Source organism: Eurypyga helias, unplaced genomic scaffold, assembly GCF_000690775.1.
Source record: "Eurypyga helias isolate BGI_N326 unplaced genomic scaffold, ASM69077v1 scaffold11345, whole genome shotgun sequence".
Taxonomy (NCBI): domain Eukaryota; kingdom Metazoa; phylum Chordata; class Aves; order Eurypygiformes; family Eurypygidae; genus Eurypyga; species Eurypyga helias.
This window is the reverse complement of record NW_010249505.1, coordinates 1-20,001: the sequence shown is the minus strand read 5'-3', so window position 1 is coordinate 20,001 and position 20,001 is coordinate 1. Positions and strand designations below refer to the sequence as shown.

The 20,001-nt window shown below is 39.6% G+C and overlaps 1 protein-coding gene across 1 annotated transcript in view; it reads right to left on the bottom strand.

The window, feature by feature from the left end:
• The window catches only part of TRIM42 (tripartite motif containing 42), a gene marked incomplete at both ends in the record, with an annotated part of 2,184 nt that extends 309 nt beyond the window's left edge, over window positions 1–1,875 (bottom strand). The window contains 3 exon segments of the mRNA XM_010151385.1: window positions 662–1,343; window positions 1,623–1,788; window positions 1,791–1,875. Of these exon segments, the coding sequence (XP_010149687.1) occupies window positions 662–1,343; window positions 1,623–1,788; window positions 1,791–1,875 (933 nt within the window).
• Window positions 1,876–20,001: the final 18,126 nt, after the last annotated feature.

Sequence of the window (20,001 nt, the reverse complement as noted above, 5' to 3'; positions counted from 1 at the left end):
GGTGGAGGGGAGGGGGGTGGTTTTGTTGTGGGGTTTTTGGGGGTTTTTTTTCTTTTTTGGGGGTTTTTTTTTGGAAGGCCTCTCTTTTGAAATGCCAGTGCAGCTCGAATCCCAGACATAGCATGAAATATATATGGAATATATGCAGATTGTGGTCTTACTTGGAAAATGCTAAGCTTCATAGAACCCTCTTCTAACACACTAAAAGTAATGCAGTCAGCACTCTACAACATGCACTGGGGATCTTATGCAACTGGCATCATGAACCTTTAGCATCTATGAAATGTATAATGAGGAAAATTACATGGATATGATGTGTTCACATTGACGGCCAAGACCAGGATCAAATTATTGGATCTGACATGTAGACATTTAAATACAAACATGGTAGATCTATCTTTCTGCACTGAACTTTTCCATGTAACATATTTACATCACATATATAACAACAACCTTATTAATTACAGTAGGAATATGATATGATTCAATTTTTCTCAAAAGGTGAGTTTGAAATGTATTGTACATTATTTATCTCCTAAAAATAAATTATTTGAACTGATATTGTAGTCTTATTTACTCAAACTCATATGAGTTCAGACTATGTAACAGCCTGAAAATATAACAGTCCTTTGTATATATTTAGAATTTATTAATGACTTACCTTGGCAGACCAGGAGTAAAGAAGAGTCTGATATGTAGCAACACATCTTGGGACTGTTTCATTGTCTGTAGGTTCTGGACTTGGAAAGTTAACAAGCTGATATTATCTTCATTTTCTTGGAGTTTCACAAGCTGTATTCCTGTATGCACACACTTCACTGATCTGTGCGGGATGATGGGGAGGTGTACAGCTTGGTCTTCTGACAGTGTCCTTAGGTGGTACATCTAAGTCAAACGAGTTTAAAGATGGACTTTGGAACAATGTTGCTTGCTTGGATTTGTGAGTACTTGAAACATGCCTTGGAACCATTCTCTCTGGTTTAAAAGAATAGGGATATTTTTCTGCTTTACTTTCTGACAGCTTCATTCCACTGAGGGATGGGACAAGTCCCTGTAAAACAGAGAAAAGTTCATCAAAGTTGAGTTGAAGTTTTCTTAAGGGATCTTCTCTTAGACGTGGACTAGGTTGGAAAATGGAAGGAACTGCATTTTCTATTTCTTTCACCAAGCAGGGTGCAGATTGCAGAACCGTAGCTTGGCTTTCCTCCTGAAGAGCCTCTTTAGAGTATTGTATAAGGCCATCCATGTATGATAGCGGACTGGAGGTATAGTTTATGTATTCTGAAATGTCTTTCTGCTTTTTAAGTTTGATGTTGTCAAATGCAGTGGTGTTCTGAAGTAGTCTTTGCCCCAGTTGGGGCAATGAGCGTAAGATTTTACTAATACCAAGATAAAACTACTTTTTCTCAGAAGAATGATACTCTGGTTATTCAAAATAGCTCCAACAAGCCAACAGGGCATGTGTCCCTAAATGCAGCACATCCACTCTGGCATAGTGTAAGTTACAAAAACAAAACCCCAAGAAATTTAGAGCCCTTAACTCCACCTACTGAACAGTTCCTGGTGCTCCTGAGTGACGTGGTTCATTACCAGAGTTTCTGCAGCGCTTGCTTTTCTAATACCTACAAGCTACATGCCCTCCACCGCAGTAGCAGCGTTTGCACTCTGGGTCATTAGTGCAGGAGCAGCCGCAGCACCAGCAATTGGGCTGCTCTGCACGTGAGCAGTGGCAGCGCTCGCAGGGGCTGCCTTCTTCGTAAGGACACGGGAAGCAGCTGTGGTTCTGCTGAACAAGAAGCGCCAACACAAGCAGTAGTCTTGTGTTCAGTAGTCTTCCTTTCTGCTGTGGCAAGTCAGGTAGAAGCAGCTTGAGCAGCAGGGCCAGATCAGACAGGGATGCCGTTTTCATTCATCCTGCTGTCACATAGTTGGAAGAAAGTTCACTGATCCTTTCAGCTTCTCTGCATGCTACAGCAAAACGAGCTCAGACTGTGGGGCCAAGCTCTGAGCTCTGGCCATGCGCTTCCTTCTAATAGGAAAGTGGTGTCACAGGGGGATAGGCAAACAAGGGCACAGGCAGAATGTTACTCACAGGTACCTAATATAGTGATGACATCATCTATACATCCCAGTAATATAGTTCTTCCTGAATTCCTTGAAAGGGTTTACCTCACTCTCCATTAATTGCATGGGGAATGTATACATTTGGATTACATACCCCAAGACCACTATCTCATTAGGACAACACACCTCATCAACATCTTGTCATGTCAGCTGGGTGTTGTAAGCAAACCACCTGAATCAGGCCCTAAGCAGTGGTAGTGAGAGGTTTCTAATCAGGCCTCTGTAAGTCTTTAAGCATAACTAGCACACGTGAAAGCCTCACACCTGAGATATGTCTTGAAGCGTATCCTCGTCTTAATTATTTTAAGCCCTTGTCTGCCACTGTTTACACTCTTGAGCAATGTATGGCATTCGTTCCCCCAAGGACTCGAGAAAAGAATGAGGCTTGGATCATAGATTCAGTGCTAGTGCTCTTTTGCTGTGGACCTGCTGCTTTTCCCGCTGAGCCCCAGTGTGTTTCTTGCGCTTCCTTAAGTTGGCCACTCTCCTATAAATGCCATATCAGACATATTATTTCAGTTACTTTTTAGTTACTTTATATTAGGCACCTTTTAATTTAATAGATTTATTTCAAGATTTATATAACGTGTTACTGATTCATAGGTATAATAATTTTAAATAAAAATTAAATTTGTGTAAAGAATATGTGAGTGTCTCACTATTGCGTGTTTACTGTAGTGCTTCTATGTAAGCAGTTGGACTTGATGATCTTAAAGGTTTCTTCCAACCTAAATGGTTCTATGATTCCAAAAAAGGAAATCTACCCGCTAAGTTATCCGCAACCGACTTCTGAAACAGGTTATTCTCTTACTTGGAACTGTAAAGGACAGTGATATCTATACGGTACATGTTCAGGAATACTGACTTTTAATGCTGGCTTCTGTACTAAATTTTTCCAAAATTCAACAATTCAACTTGTGTTAATGGGTTAATATATAACTGGGAATTACTAAAATAGGTCTTGACATAGTTTACTCTAACAGCTCCTTTGAGCCTATTTGCTTAAAGTCTATTCTACCTAGAGAAATTTTAATTCACTGATCCAGAGCCCTACAGACCGTAATGGCTGAGTCATTATGTGTAACCATTTACATGATGGGCCATAATAGGTTCTTTGTAATGGTTATAGCCTATTGTGTCAATTGGGTCTTCATGCATAAGTACTAGATCTGTGTGCTGAACGGCTTTCTGTAGCATGACCTGGACCTTTAATGGATGTTATTTATTCCATTTGTCACTCCAGTTTAATCAATTGTAATGCTTTTTTTTATTGTACATATTTGATTTTGGGATATTGAAAGGCCTTTGAATTCAATCACTAGAAAAAAATGTATCTTGTGATGCTTGTCTGCTTTTCTTTGGCAAAACATGCATGAATGCATGTAAGGTTTCCTGAGGAAGAAAAGGTGGGGAAGGAAAGAAACAAATATGTCTTGTGTGCCACATACTGATACCTGGGTACTCTTTTCCGTTTTGACATAGTACAGAAGTTAATATCAACTTGTACATATAGCATTCTCAGCAGCACATTTCTTTTTCTTGGATGCTCTACGAATCATGTTTTTCCACTGAGTCTTGGGCAATTTTGTCTTCTGACCCATATAATTGTCATAACTTATTTCTTGCTATCTTTAGTGCTCCCTTTTTTGCCTTACCAAAACTACTTTCATCGACAGCCTAATTCCTGTCCTACTCGCAGTATCAGTGGCCCTCTCTGTAGCTCGCTGTAGGAATGCAGCCAGTTGCAAGGTGGTCCCTTTTCATTAATATGTTTATTCTCTAGCAGATATGGAAATATCAGCTCAGTCTGGCTGCCAGACAAACTGAATTAGATGCAATAGCTGCAACCAAACTGATAGACTGTTTTGCAAGCACTCTGTTCCCCCATGCCTCTGCTGTGGTTTCATCTGATTGTCATTTTCATTACAGTTCTCATGATATCCAGGGTGTGATGTGATTGACTTCACCTACAAATAAGCTTGGTCCTGCAAGGTGTTGAGGAAAATAAAAATGTGAGAGAGAAAGAAAAGCACAGGGTGAGGACACAGATTCAATTGAAATGACTTCAGATTAGTTAGGTGTGGTCATAGAATCATAGAATGGTTAGGGTTGGAAGGGACCTTAAAGATCATCTAGTTCCAACCTCCCTGCCATGGGCAGGGACACCTTCCACTAGACCAGGTTGCTCAAAGCCACATCCAGCCTGGCCTTGGACACTTCCAGGGATGGGGCATCCACAGCTTCTCTGGGCATCCTGTCCCAGTGCCTCCCCACCCTCTGTGTGAAGAATTTCTTCCTCATATCTAATCTAAACCTCCCTGATTTCAATTTATACCCAGTACCCCTTGTCCTATCACTACAGGCCCTTGTAAACAGTCCTCTCCCAGCACCCTTGTAGCCCCCTTCAGATACTGGAAAGCTGCAATGAGGTCTCCTCGGAGCCTCCTCTTCTCCAGGCTGAACAAGCCCAATTCTCTCAGCCTTTCGTCATAGGAGAGGTGCTCCAGCCCTCTGATCATCTTCGTGGCCTCCTCTGGACTCGCTCCAAGTGGTCAATATCCTTCTGATGTTGAGGGCTCCACAGCTGGACGCAGCACTCCAGGTGGGGTCTCACCAGAGCAGAGTACAGGGGCAGAATCCCCTCCCTCGACCTGCTGGCCACACTTCTCTGGATACAGCCCAGGATACGGTTGGCTTTCTGGGCTGCCAGCGCCCACGGCCGGCTCATGTTCAGCTTTTCATCAACCAGTACCCCCAAGTCATTTTATGCTGTACTTTCATTAGTTGTCAAATAGCTCAGTATAATATTTTCTACTTGGCAATTTATCCTGTTCTGCTTTGCAAGTTAAGCTAAGATTGTTGGAATTTTCTTCTTTCTTCCTCCTTTTGCACTACCTCCAGATACCTCACTGATGTTTCTAATAGTGGTTAGTAATGTGCAGGAAGAAGCTTGAGGAAAAACCATATGGTATGGCTTAACCCTTGACTAGTGTATCTAGTAACACTACATACAGAAATTATGGATTTAATATTTATAAAAGTGCTTTGTCTTTCTGTGTTTACACAGGCCATGTGACATGCTGAAATTAGAGAGGCAGGAACTAATGAAAATAATTCATGATGTTTCTCTGTATTCTCTAGTCCTAACACAGCAAAGTAATACCTGACTCCATTCTTCTTTTCTGTGTCTGCTAATGGCATCAAAGGTTTATTTAGTGTGTTCATTCTGTCAGTTACTGTGTAGAAACCCAGTCAAAAAGCTTCTGCTACCTTCAAGTGCTCCTAGAGCTGTAAGGTAATCTTGCGAGTCATGGAGAGAAGGAAGAGGCACTGTTATCTCCCTTAGTATAGGGAAGGAATAGCCTTTCCTATAAAACCATGTGGTCCAGCAGGATTCATCCTCTAAAGGATACAGTAGTTCTTTCAAAAAATTGCAGTGATCTAAGAGGTTAACTGGCTGCAGCACATAGAAATGTCTGGTTTGGTGGGAAGGTTTAGACTGAAATATGAGAAGCTTGAGATGGTACAACCCCAAACTGATCTATTCGTATCTGAGGGTTTCTTCCAAAAGCATTATTTCTGGCTAGCGGTGGCTTGTCCACAACAATGAGCAAGAGAGAGGAAAAGGAATCACTGTCCTGTTTTCATAAGAAAAATCCCTCTTTCTAGCTCTGTTTTCACTATCACTTTAAATCAGGTTAGAGGGCAATTTCCAGGTGGCAATGGCTAGGAAATAGCGGGGTTACCGTAAAAATCTTTTCTCATTTTCACGAGCTTTGTTGTTCCTCCATTCAACTCTTCACCTGTAGTCAAACGTCTCCCCTTGACTTCTATTTCAAGCAGCAGAAATATTGTGGTGGCTTCTACTGAAGAAATGCAGAGCTGGTATGCAAATTTCCGTGACTGTTCTCTTCAGCAGAAATTTTGAGATGGCTTAGCTGCGACAGAGGCACACTGGAGACAGCTCCCAGCCCAGAGCTGGGATGCTGGGTTCCTATGAAGATTAGAAGCTGGTAAAGCAAAAGAGCAATGAACACCTGGTAAACTTAAAGCCTCTTCATTGCTCTAAAGCTGTCTAAGAAGTATATCAAACTGAGGTCCATATGCCTTTACCCATGGATAAAGAAATGGAGGAAAAATTATAATAAATTTTCTTTTACAACTTTTTGCTCATAGACACTAGAGAGCATAATCTGATTTATTTATGTAGTCACTCCCTTGACTAGGTAATATTAATGCATATTTTATACTCATTCAAATTCTCTTTGACTTCAGAAGTATTTTTAAATACAATACACTATAAAAATTATGTCTGTTACAATTGGCTGTGAATGAGAAATATTACATTTGGGGAGTATATTATTTGAGCCAGAGGGAGGACTAATAGCAGACAATGCCAAAGGAAAAGACTCACTACTGATGTTTTATGTATTTCTTCATTAAAAATCTTAACTGAGGTTGCACAGTAACACAATTACCACCAGAAATATATAGTTCAGAACTGTCTAGAATTACGGAAAAAAAAGCTATATCACAATTAAATAAACTTAAAACGTTCAAAGTATCCTTACAAAATTCACCCAAGAAATATAGAGAAATATCTGAAATATTCACAGTAGTTTTAGGAGTTCTTTTTTGAGAACACATGAAAGCTGTTGGAAAAGTTACTGGAATAGATGAAATAAAAGATTGGACAACTCGGAAGAAACTCTAAGAAACCTTGTTTTGGATGAGACACATTTCCCACAGAACAAGGGCTTTCTGGTGCTTGTGTGCCAAAGAAATCACAGTGTTTCATGCCCCTTTGCAAAGTTCTCAAAGGTATTAAGTGGATTGCTACAAAATCCTTTAGAGGATCCATTTGTCGTAGATATGAAGAAACTACAACAGCATACGGTTACTATGGGTCTGCACCCATGGTCTTTCACAGCTTGTTTCTTACTCCTGCTCTGTGAAACCTTGTTGTCTTTTGTATTACTGTCACAAAGTGAGACTTGTCATTCTTTGGAACAAATGAAAGTTGGGCCATTTAACAGAATCACTGGAAATACTACGTATGTGTTGTCTGTCTCTGGCTGATTCCACGCCAGCCCTCGTGTGCTTCATCCCCATCCTGCTGGCTGCTTGATGTGTTTTATGGCTGGTTTGGCTCACTCAGTTCCTTTCTCACCACCTGACTGGCTGCTTTTTCCTTGGGCTCTCATGTTTTGAGCTTGTTCATTCCCAAAGTAAGGGTGTTCATCTCCTTAAGGTGAGGTGTGTCTCTGCTGCTATGGAGAGGAAACTCAAATGTTTTAGCTTGAGCACTTCAGCTAAAGCAGTGTTAGAACAAATGTGGCAGCTGCAAACCAACAGATCTCAAACTTAAGGCCGTACGACATTGAAAGGTGCTGGACCGCATGTTAAACAGCTGTCTGTTGTTACAAACCAGCCAAACTTCTTTGAGTTTGCTTAAAAAATACAAAAATCCTTTTCTGTTACAAACTTGTAAATGAATGGTGCCAAGTTTATTATCTGTATCCTGGTCTGCAGCGATTGTGTGAGTTGGTGACGTGCCCGTCTTCAGGCTGCTCCGTTGGTGGATCTGACTCTAGTACCTAGCTTCAGCCCCACTTTTTAGTCTATTTTTCATTCCTGTGTTGCTTCTCTGCTGGACATCCTGACTCCTCTTCTGATTAGCCCAGCTCGAAGCAGTAACCACCTTATTAGGATGTCCAGCTGAGCAGTGAAATATGTGTTAATAACTTGGCTCTGCTTAAAAGCCAAAAAAAAAAAAAAAGGAAAAAGAAATCGCTCTATCCCACTGCCTAGGGGAAGAGGAGAAAACACAAATGAAGTGGGTGGAGGAGGTGAGAGAAAAGGCTTTATGGATTTAGGCAGTGGATAGCATGGGGAATTAAAGCTGTGGTAAGCAGCAGTTCCCTGCCGTCAGGGAAGGAGGGAGTTTCTCCTTCACCCCAGAAGTTGCTCCTTCACACCAGCTGAGAAAGTTTATAATCTATGTAAAAGAAAAATAAAATGAGTGCTTTTTAGAAGAATTTGTGCAGAAGGAAAAAAGGGCTCCCTGTAAGGAAAACAAGTGTAAACACTTCATCTTTAATTGAAATCTGAGGACAGTGCTTGCTGCTTATATACCCCCGCAGAGAGGATGGGGAATATGCCTGCCTACGTGCATACGGAGGCGAAAAAGCTGCTTGAGCAAAGCTGCTTGCTGTGTGTCTAGGTTTACACTTGAATTAGTACTGGAACGGTTGTGTCACGGACTGTTAATTTTCAGTTGTACTTTGCAACTCTTTGCTTTTTACTCTTCTTTTTTTATGACCCTGTACTTGCTGTACCTCTTATGGTAGATCATAGGGGAGAGGAAAAAAGAAAAAGGCTCGTGGGTTGAGATGAGGGACAGAGATCACTCAGCAGTTACTGTCATGGGCAAAACAGGCTCATCTTGGGGAAATTAATTTAAATTATCAAATCAGAGTAGGATAATGAGAAATAAAACTTAATCTTAAACCACCAGAGGTGTGTCCGTCTTGGAGATGACTGGCATGGGCTCTACTGGACACAGGGGAAGGTTGTGGCAGCTTCTCACAGAAGCCATCCTTGTAGCACCCCCTGCTCCCAAAACCTGGCCACACAAACTCAGTACACCTATGAGAATATCAGAGAACAGTTTGTGTAATTGCTTGAGCCTCCTTTTACCATTTTTCATACCAGTAGTAAGGTTAAGGATTCACAAGTCTGATGAATAGTATTTCTCACTGGAAGTTCCACGTTTTATAACAGACTGTTTCTTATGCTGTCTCCAATTCAAGTTTTGGATATTTCTCTGGTGTTTTGGAAATGTTCAGGACTATCTTTACATATCCTGTGTCCTTGTTGACATAACACAACAGGGGAGAAGAAAGTTTTCTACTGTTGATGGTTTTTCATTGAATTAGGTAACAGGGATTTACAGAGTGAATACTTCTGCCAAAATGTTTAGGTTGCTATACCAACTGTTGACATTATTTTTTTCTAAAGTATTTTTATTATTGTACTGCAGTAAGGGGTCTAAATGCATCAGTGCTGTCGTAAGTGAAAAATGATGCAGCATTTAAAATCATTGGGCTTGCAGTGAGAGGTGATTATAATGGAATTAACTTAATTTGTTGTTTCATTGTTGCCTGCAGAAAAAACTAATTATTAGCTAGTATGGTCCATGTCTGCCTCAGTACCTGATCTATAGACATTGTAGACCTTTCTGTTTGATGGTGGTTGCTGTTGATTCTTGAAGATTTTAGCCTATAACTCCTTCAGATAGAAGGATAATATAATTTTTGCTGTGGCAAGATAGTTTAGCATCAAGAAGTAAAAACTTCCACCTGTTGGCACATCCTAGGGACTATTCTATCCAAGCAAAATGGTACTTCTTGAAGCAGTGCTCACCAGGTTCCTAGGATGGGATCTGAAAGCTGAACTCCCATCGCTTGGAAAATATAAGTATATATGTTGTGGTTTAGCCTTAGTCAGCAACCAAGCAGCACACGTTATTTTACACTGTGTAAATAAATGTAGCACACTTCCCATTTAACCAGCTTCATAGAACAATTCCTCTTTCCTTCAAGTTAATTTATAAGTAGATGATGAAAGTCTTGCATGGCAAACTTCAGTGCACAGTGTGTCTACAAGCACTTGACCTGCAGTAGGCACCACTTGTGGGAATACATAATGAGTCACTTAAGTCATTATTTTTCTTCCCCCCTCTCTCCTGTCTCTGAACAATAAAACTTTGAGTAGGAAACTGCATTTGCAATTTTCTACATAAACGGAAGTGATCAGCGGCATCCAGCCTGGCACAGACAGGAATCTGTTCTGATACAAAAGGAGGTATTTTTACAACAGCAGGTAAACAACAAACGCTATGCTGAATGATAATGACAGTATGTAAAAGAAATTTGTACTTAGCTCTGCGTTTGGTTCTTGCATTTGAAGACCCATTGTGACAGTTTTCCTGACTGCCACCGTCTTCTCACGGAAGCCGCAATGTTAAAAGATACAGCTTCTTAAATGTGTTGGCTTATTAAGGTTATGGTACTGGGATGAATCTGGGTTTCATTTGATCTCAGTACTGTCTACAACACTTTACTATGAGAGTAGTCTGCTCCAAAGCACAATTATGACACTGAGATGGAAGAACTGACAGAGAAAATATGTAAGAGGATGAAATGCTTTTTAGGTTAAAAATAACCGTATCAAACACTGGGAGAGATTAAGCTGTTATAAAGCTTTGGGAGTAGAAAAAACAATGTATAGAGAGGCATTTAAAGAAAGTGTACTGTAATAACAGCTGTATTATAAATGAACAAAGTATGAAACAATGGTCAGTGGCTCCTCTATCCTCTTATGGTTAGCTGCTCAGTAGTTGAAACTGAGCAATGGACAGCTAAGCTGCTATTTGAACTATGGCCCTTGCTGCAGATTTGATGCATAACTTTCTTTTATTGGTTGCAAGCCTTAATTTTTAATAAATTAAGCTCTTCAAGATTCATAGGCCTAAGAAGGCTATATACACGCAGAGGGCTAGTTTCATAGAATCATAGAACGGTTTGGGTTGGAAAGGACCTTAAAGATCATCTAGTTCCACCCCCCTGCCATGGGCAGGGACACCTTCCACTAGACCAGGTTGATCAAAGCCTCATCCAGCCTGGCCTTAAGTAAGTAATGAGATTTCCTAATGTTGAATCCTTTTTTATTTTTTATTTTTTTTTTTCACTAAACAATGAACACTGGAAGCTGTTCAATTTAATTAAGATGTTAGGCACTCAGCTCACCTCCTGAGAGGCACCTGGTGTTTGCCAGGGTTCCCCACAGGAGGCTGCAGTGCTTTCGATGGTCCTGCAGCAACCTGCAATAGGATACTGATAGCGCAAGGTGGGATGCTTTGCTCATAGTAGTAGACTGAAACTTAAAGATATCACAATTCTAGGTCTTTCTACACTGACTGTGTGTATTGGATATTGCTAGCTTGATATTTTCCTTTCTTTAATTAACAATCAGTCTCATAGAAGGCTGCATCTGATTATTTTCTTATTAATCATGGAATTTTATTGCAATGTTTTGTAGCTTTATGCTCTTGGAGTGTCATACAAAATGATGTGGCGTCATATGTATTTCCCTTTAATCTTTCAAATTTTTTTTTACATTATCTCATTATTAAATAAGAAATAAAAACCTATAGAAGTTTGGGACCAAGCCAGGCCTGTGTGAGTTAAATAACTGAGTTTCATTCAGTGATATGTACCATGTATCTCAGTTCCTTTCCATGACCAATATCCGACCCTTTCTTTCTAGCAGTGACAACTCTCCCTTTGTTTTTCATTTGTCTTCCTTCAGCTGGCTTTTCTTTCAATCAGTTTTTATCTAGGTGTCGTAAAATTGTAATAAAGAATTTGGCTGACTATGAAAACTGGTATAAATAATTTTGTTTCAAATGGGAAAAAAATTGGCTCATTGCTCCCTGTTGCTTGTGAACTTACTTCTGTGTTTGTACACAAAGTAGCTGCTGGTCACCATTTTCATGTTCACTGGCTGATCTGAAAAAATCCATCCAACAAGAAGTGAGTGGAGATCAAGCAGAGGAGGATTAATAGCACAAAGTTCCTGTATGCTGCAGAGTACAATAGGCAAGGAAAATCTGTCTGTTTTCCGGCTACATGACAGTGAATGCTGATGATTACCATGAATTGAAGAATTCAATCACATTCTATGCAGACCTGATATAAAACTGAGTAGTCAGATAATATACAGACCATCGAGTATGGCTTGATAGTAATTTTTAATCCCAACACAGTTAGTTCTAGTCAGTAGAAGATGTTTCTTCCATGTTTTCAGCTGGTTTGTGAGCACTATAGCACTGTACACTGGAGATCTTTACTACTTAAAAATTACTCTGGTTTATTGCATCTAGTTTTATTTTATTGGAGTCCTCCTTATCTTTCCTTGTGTAACTTTACTTTTATTACGTACAATGCTACTGCTTTTGGGGGGAATAAAAGTTGTTGTAGCTAATGGAAATTAATTCTTAGTTATAACTGCGTTCCTGCAAACTCCCCAGGGAGTGGGAGGAACACCAAAGGTATTCTTTGTGTTCAAGGGGATAAGAATAGTTTTGGCATTAAAGCTGGTAAAATTTTGAGCTCTTTTTGTGCAGAGCCTGGATATTGTCAAGAAAACACTTGTGTGTTAAGGGTGTACTTGATTTGCTATTCACAAATGATGGTGAGAAAATGTGATCTTGAACAAGGCAAGTTACTGACGCAGAGTTGCAATTTGTGTGGTACCAGAGCTTGACTAATTAGCGGATGTCAGATGAGTGTTTTGTATCAATTCTCTTTTATTCTTGTGTATTCATCCCTAGGAAGGAATTTACATAATTCTACTTTTGTCCCAACCAGACTTATTTTTATTAAAATTATCTTAATGAAGTATCTTGAGCTTTGTGAAGAAAAAGGTTGCCTTTCCACATAAAAATATAAATACTCTGAGTCATCCTTAAAGGATGGAGTATTCCTTCATCTAAATAGTAGCAGATATATAAATCAGACCAATACCAATCACATGAACCTATTGTCATTTATTTGTAATAAGTCTTGTGCTTTCATTTTCTGCTGGGGTTTCTCTTGAAAATTTGAAAGCAAAGTTTTTTCTACCACACTCAGAAAATTAATTTCATCCACCTAAAGAAGTAACAATTCCAGGGAGGGGAAGCCACAACTTCTCTGGTCAACCTGTCCCAGTGCCTCACCACCCTCTCCGGGAAGAACTTCTTCCTGATATCCAATCTAAACCTCCCCACTTTCAGTTTAAACCTGTTACCCCTTGTCCTGTCACTACAGGCCCTTGTAAAAAGTCCCCCCCAGCTTCCTTGTAGCCCCTTCAGGTACTGGAAGGTGCTATAAGGTCTCCCTGGAGCCTTCTCTTCTCCAGGCTGAACAAGCCCAGTTCTCGCAGCCTTTCGTCATAGCAGAGGTGCTCCAGCCCTCTGATCATCTTCGTGTCCCTCCTCTGGACTCGCTCCAAGTGGACAATATCCTTCTGATGTTGAGGGCTCCACAGCTGGACGCAGCACTCCAGGTGGGGTCTCACCAGAGCAGAGTAGAGGGGCAGAATCCCCTCCCTCGACCTGCTGGCCACACCTCTCTGGATACAGCCCAGGATACGGTTGGCTTTCTGGGTTGCCAGTGTACACAGCCAGCTCACATCCAGCTTTTCATCCCCCAGTACCCCAAGTCCTTCTCCTCGGAGCTGCTCTCCATCCACTCTCCACCCAGCCTGTCCTTGTGCTTGGGGTTGCCCCAACCCAGGTGCAGGACCTTGCACTTGGCCTTGTTGAACTCCATGAGGTTGGCAGTGGCCCACCTCTCCAGCCTGTCCAGGTCCCTCCAGCGTGTCGACCGCGCCACACAGCTTGGTGTCGTTGAGAAACTTGCTAAACAAAGATTCTAAGGAGTGAGCTGTGGGTCTCATATCTCTGCTGGGGGAGTGGAAGGCTCAGGTCTCTGAATTCCCACTCAGGTACCTGAGCTGAAGAGGTACAGCTCTTGTGCTGCAGATGTTCCAGCCTATTTTCTGCTCTGAAATGCAACAGTTATTGTAGACCAAGGTATCAAAATGACTGAGCTGCTCAAACTGCAATAGCTTGGAGTACATTTTACAGTCCACCACTTTTTTTGTAAGATGTTTGATTGTACAGTGGATTGGAAGTCGTGCTGCAGAGTCTGCAGAGAAGCAGTTGGAAACGGTGCTTTTAAAGCCTAGAATAATACGTGACAATGATATATTGTTATGCTCACTGTATAATTTCATTTGAAAAAACAAGCAAACAACAACAACCGCCAACCCAAAAAACCCTAGCCAAACCCATACAACAGTGTGTAAGATGGATATAATTTCTGAACAGCAAATTATTTCCAAATTATGAGCCTAGGAAGTGCAGCACTGAATAGCATAGGTTAAAAGCCATCATGATAGCTGGGCAGCCACTAGCAAAATAATTTTCATTGTATTGGTATATATGAGACACATAAAACAATTCCAATGGTGGGTTGTCTTTTTTTTTTTTCATAGATAGTAGCCAGAGATTTAACTGTAAGTCTCCAGCAGAAATGTAGATGTTACTCAGGAAAGACAGACTGACTTGTTTTCTTTTGTAGCGTATAGATGTGGTGCTGATTTCTGTGGAGTTGCAATTTAAGAATATAGCTTCATTTTATGTTCTACTTCAGAAAGATCTATGTGTCTCCAGTCTATGACAATTCTGTGATGAAGTCTAACACTTATTTTTCAGCTTTCTGTTAGAGGACAAAAAAAAAAAAAAAAGGTAATGAAATTAGGGCTCACCTACTCATTGGAAAAAGGTTAATATTTTATTAATTTAAAAAAAAATCTCTAGGCTCCCTAAAAGTAGTTGCCCTTAAGCTGTTGGTAAAACAGCATTTAAAATAAGTTCCTGACACCCCCAAGAGATGTTTCTTTCATTTGATCTCTTTTCAAGTTTGCAGAACAAGAAAGCAAAATGAATTTCTAGAGCCTGAAGTAACTTCATGGAAACCCACATTACAGCATAAAGAAAAATATGTTAATTCATTTAGAACTGTAATGTTTGTATTAATACAGATCTTCAGTATTAAACTGGGTTTAGTATTTTACTTTTGACCCATATTTGCAAACACATTTCAACACTTTCTGGTCATTAAAGCATTTTGTCACTAGAATACACGATCATATGGCAGAGAGAACGTAAGGTGAATCAGAACATATGGTTTCCTTTTATTTCACATGAGAATACTGGTGTGCATAAAAGCTGTATGCCAGACACATCAGTGAATTGTGATTTGATGAAAGTGAGCCTGTTTGACAGGAGCTAATTTGCACAAGAAAGTTCTCATGAAGGTTGCTATGATCAGGCCTCAACTCAGAATAAATAATGTGATCTTTATAGGACTTTGTGCCTCAAATCCCTGCAAGGAACATCCACATTAGTGTTTGACACAGCTGAGACAGTTAAATCTCTTCACTGTAAAAGTAAACAAAGGAAGAGTGCTTGTCCTAGCAGTGTTTTCTTAGTTTTGCAGGCAATTAGAAACCAAGGATATTGATTATTTTGAAATTGTATTTTTCTCTGTACTTCGAACTGAGATCAGTCGTTTGTTCTTCTTGGTATGTGGCTGACAAAAACTATTAGCACGTGGAAAAAGAAACTAGAGGATTGTATTTTCCCACCATGTTTGATGTGTTCTATCAGTACTCTAATCTTCCATAGTTGCAGCAGATGCCAATGTGCTGAGTGTTGGATTATGGGCCAGCCTCGTCAGCACCTAGAGCAAGAACATAAATGACAGGTCGTTTGATTTATCAAGTCAATTTAAAAAATATTTATGTTCACTGGCTTCTGTGCAATGGACTCTTCAGTCTGGAGCATGTGTTTGAAGAGTCCTGCCGAATCAGCCTGAATCATCGAGTGTGAGCTGTGCTGACATTACCAGGCTTTTGTGGTTGCACGTTGGGCCTTGGCTCTTCACCTCTACTCTGAGAAAACAAACCTGGACTGCTTGGCCTCACTGAGATGTGGTTCTGCATCATATTTAAAACTCACTTCTTTAATCTTCATTGCCTGCTTTTAGTTTACATAACTGTAAGACAAGGTGTAGTCACTTTATTGTCCTCAAGTATGTGTACAAATACAAATGTTTGGAGAATGGTCCAAAATTGAATACAGAAAGGGAAAATTGAGAATTCACCCAATTTTCAATGGAATGAAACCAACAGACCACGCCACTTTCCTAAACTCTTATCAGACAACCTTATGTGGAGATTGAAGGCTTTTCCTAGGGAAACTTTTAAAATCTGTCATTATTTCCAGTTCCATAAAGAAGTAAATATTAGTTTGTCTGAATCCTGAATTTCTGCACATGATACCCTTTCTGCATGTTTTCTCATTTTGTAATTGTATAAAATGAATCATTATATTTCACGGATAATTTGCAGGTCCATCCTGCTCTCTCAACTTCTGTCTACAGTTTGGTTTCCCACTTCTGAACTCCTTTTTGGTGTTGCAATATTTTCATTTAATGCATTATTACAAAATCTGAGAGTACTTCATTGCAAGTAGGAGCAAGCAGATGACCTTTCTTCTAAAGATGCCAAATACTGCTTGTGTCAGACAGCTGAGCACTTCGTCCCACTTTACAGTAGGACATATCCTCTAAGGCAGTGTAAGCAACTGTGAAACACAAAGCAATTTGTTTTGCATAAGTAGCTGTTATGAGTAATTGTTTGTTCTACAAGAGAGTCTAGGGAGCCCAGGCATAGACTAGGACATTGTATGAACCTGAAACTAATTCACCACTGAAAGTAAGGGAATTTGGGTTGATAATGAATTAACTAAAATGAAGTTCCGAAGATCTAGCAAACAGAGTGGGAGCTAGTGGCTTTTAAAATGTCCAGTGACTCATTTTTCTGTTACTCCTTTTTATTCAGAGGTTGTGCTAAACTTGCAATGTTTGGGGGTAAATTGTGTTATTCATAAATCCTAGCTGGTGAAAAATCAAATATCTTCCCCCCCAAATGCACTTCTGATATTACAGTGCATGAAAATGAGATTAGAAGGAAAGCTTGTTTGCAATAATATTTTGACTTTTTATTTTGGCTGAAAGTTGTTTTTCTTGGGGAGATGTAGATAAAGTTATTGTGAAGGCTTTTCATGTCAAGAAGCAAACTTAACAATCTCTTTACATGAATCTAGGCTGGACCAATTTTTCCAGTTTTACTACTAACAGGAAAGTAGTCCTTTTTCCAAAGAATTTATAGTCCAAATGTAGCAGAATAAAAGCTGAATAAAACCCTTGAGAAAGCTATTTCTTTGCTTCGGTGATAAGACAACTTCATACTTCTGACACTTCTGATTCCTTCACTCCTGAATATGATATAAAGAGGTAGATGAAATGCAGTGTTTCATAACACTTATAAAATACAAGCATAGTACCAGGTTGCCTGATATCTGAACTGGACTCTTCCTCTTGACTGCATTTAGACAGTCATTAGGCACTAAGTTGTCTGTACAGACTGAAGTGTGTCCTAGAATTTGATGGCTAAATATCTGGGAATAACGTTGCCAGTCATAATGTGTGGCAAACAAAAAATTGGCTTTTTATATAAAGATGGAGACTGGATCTTAGAGTGCTTACTAGTTTCAGAATGTGTAACTGCTGTCCTTGCATACTGGGTGTAGCTGTATTGGTCTGGTAAAATGTGGGAAACTGTACGTTGGAGTGCATATTTGGGGTGGTTGGGAAGAGGGATGGTGGTCTGTGTGATGAAGCCTGTGTGCCTCAGGATTATCCGAAGTCTGGTTTGAAATCTCTTGCAAATTAAAAACTACATAAGCAAAGCTTTTACATTCAGATTTAAGGTCTACACCGGAACTGCAGTCTCTCTGCTGTGAACAGGGCAGTGACACTGCCGGGTCTACTTGTGACTACAGCATGAGCTTTATCACATCCTCTCATTGGAGAGTTCCTCTTTTAAGAACACACTTTCTTCTAATGAATTCTTTTTTTGTGTCTTATGTTTTATGTACCTTTATTGTTAGGAACATCAATAACCATACACTGAAATCTTCATCTTGTCACAATATTTAAATTAGTTTTACTTCCAGGCTTGAACAGCTGCTCCCCAACCACCTGAGGGTAGATCTGTCTCTTGCTGAAGCAGGTGACGTACCGCTTTTTTCTTCCCTCTTTCATACTGTCTCGAATCACTTCTAGCACTGAACAGCGGGTCTGGGTTGGCACTGATAGGCCAACATGATGTTAGTCAGTAAAGGAAACAAAGAATCTCTTCCGTTAGTAGGCATCATTCTGAAATATGAAGTTATGCGCATGTCTCTCTTGTTCTGAGAGCAAATCTAATAATTTCCAGACTTACTCTCTTGTTATCTTTAATACCTGTTTTAAAGACCATACTGTGGCTTAAAGTGGATATGTGCAATCTCTATCCCCACAATGAACGCTTGCTATCAAACTAGAGCAAAATTGGAATAATTCTGTTCAGAAATAGGAACCTGGCAATGAAATGTCAAAAGACTGGAAAGAAGAAATGTATATCAACCTCTTGCTAACTCATTTAGCTACTAAGGATCCACCTGAAAGGTTTGTAGGAAACTAAGAGTCAAAGGAAATGAAATACCATATCATGTTCCTTTCATTGCAACTATTAAGATGGGAAGCTTGTAAATCACTTGAAAAATAAACCCAACACCAAAAAGCCCAACCAAAACCCCACCGTGAAATACTGTTTATAGCCTTAAAATTAATAATTTGTGTGTGTATACACACATATATATGCAAACATAGGTATCTGCATAACAGAAATACATTTTAAAAAACAACTTTGTCCCAAATGTTGTAAGTTACATTATGGAAGGCAAGGATAGAAGATTCTAGTCTTCAGAGTCATTAGTGTGACAAACTTCATAAATAACAAATATCTTAAAAATACTTACCAAAACTTATAAAGTATTTATGGAATTCAGTGACTGTGAAAATTGTAACTGCTGGTATTTTGGGTAGTAAAATTGTTGTAACCTTTTACAGAAGATGACATTGTTATTGCAGTTGCTGTCTGCAACCATTGTTTTGTACACAAAAGAAAGCAGCATGTCTGCGAGAAAAGTATAAGGCTTCACTATATCTTGGATGAAGATGATGTGAGTTTTTTTATCTCAAATACTATACATGTCAATAAGTTATGAAATAAAGGTTAGTTTAAATCTGGTTCATTTTAAACCCAAAGTGTGAACTGTTCACATTACCCTATTCTTGTCCATAATCTGTGACATACCTCTGGAGTCATTAACCTCACAATGGAGAGTAATCTAGGTGATGGCAGACGATAAATGTTTCCTTCTCCAGATTATCACTTATCTCTATGACAACAAAATTAATACAGCATACAGCGTGTGAATAAACTATGTCACAACATGAGCTAGGGAGGTAAGAGCACAATAGTAATTTGAAAAGCTCTCCACATTTGTTTACTTTGATGCCGTTGCTGTAATGAGCAGATTTTCTGAAAGAACTGCCTTTCACCTGTTTGAGGGAATTACTCCTGGACAGTGCCGGTTGCTCTCTTTTGGCTTTAGTATACCAGGCTCTTTTGAGTTTAGATACTCGCAAGGTCTGTTTGATATAACCCTGGGACACTTGTCTGCTACCCTTTCACAGACATGACCAAATGATTCCCACTGCTGTGTGTTCTCAGCCTGTCGCATTAATGGTGCTGTTGAGATAATAGAAGCAGGTATCTACATCTATTAGAGACTTCTGAAGCACTTGGCAAAACAATAAACACTTCCCCTTTCAGGTTTCAATATACATTAGAGCAACTTAATACTTTACAGAGTGTAGTGTCTGTTCTTTTTAGCAAACTTTCTCTGCTCCTGTATAATACAGATTTTTCTTGTTACTGTTCTGTCACTTCCCTTCTAACACTCAAGTTGTTCTCTTATGTACCTGATGAAAGACCTTTTCATAACCACAATATTTGTTCATTAACACACTTTAGAATATCACATCTTCCCCCAGAGGAAGAGAATCAATGTCAGTGTTTGTCAAACTTCTTTCACTGGGTCTATACCCCTATTTGAATCCTGAGTTGCTACCCCACTGTTGCGCTATAACCTCAGCTAGCAATAAAATACCACGCAGATGCTCGCACACCTCATGCCCCCCCTCCAGTGGAGGAGGAGAATCAGAGGAAAAGACAAGGAAGCTCGTAAAATTGAGATAAAAACTATTTAATAATGGAATGTAAACGAATATTATAGTGATACTACTAATA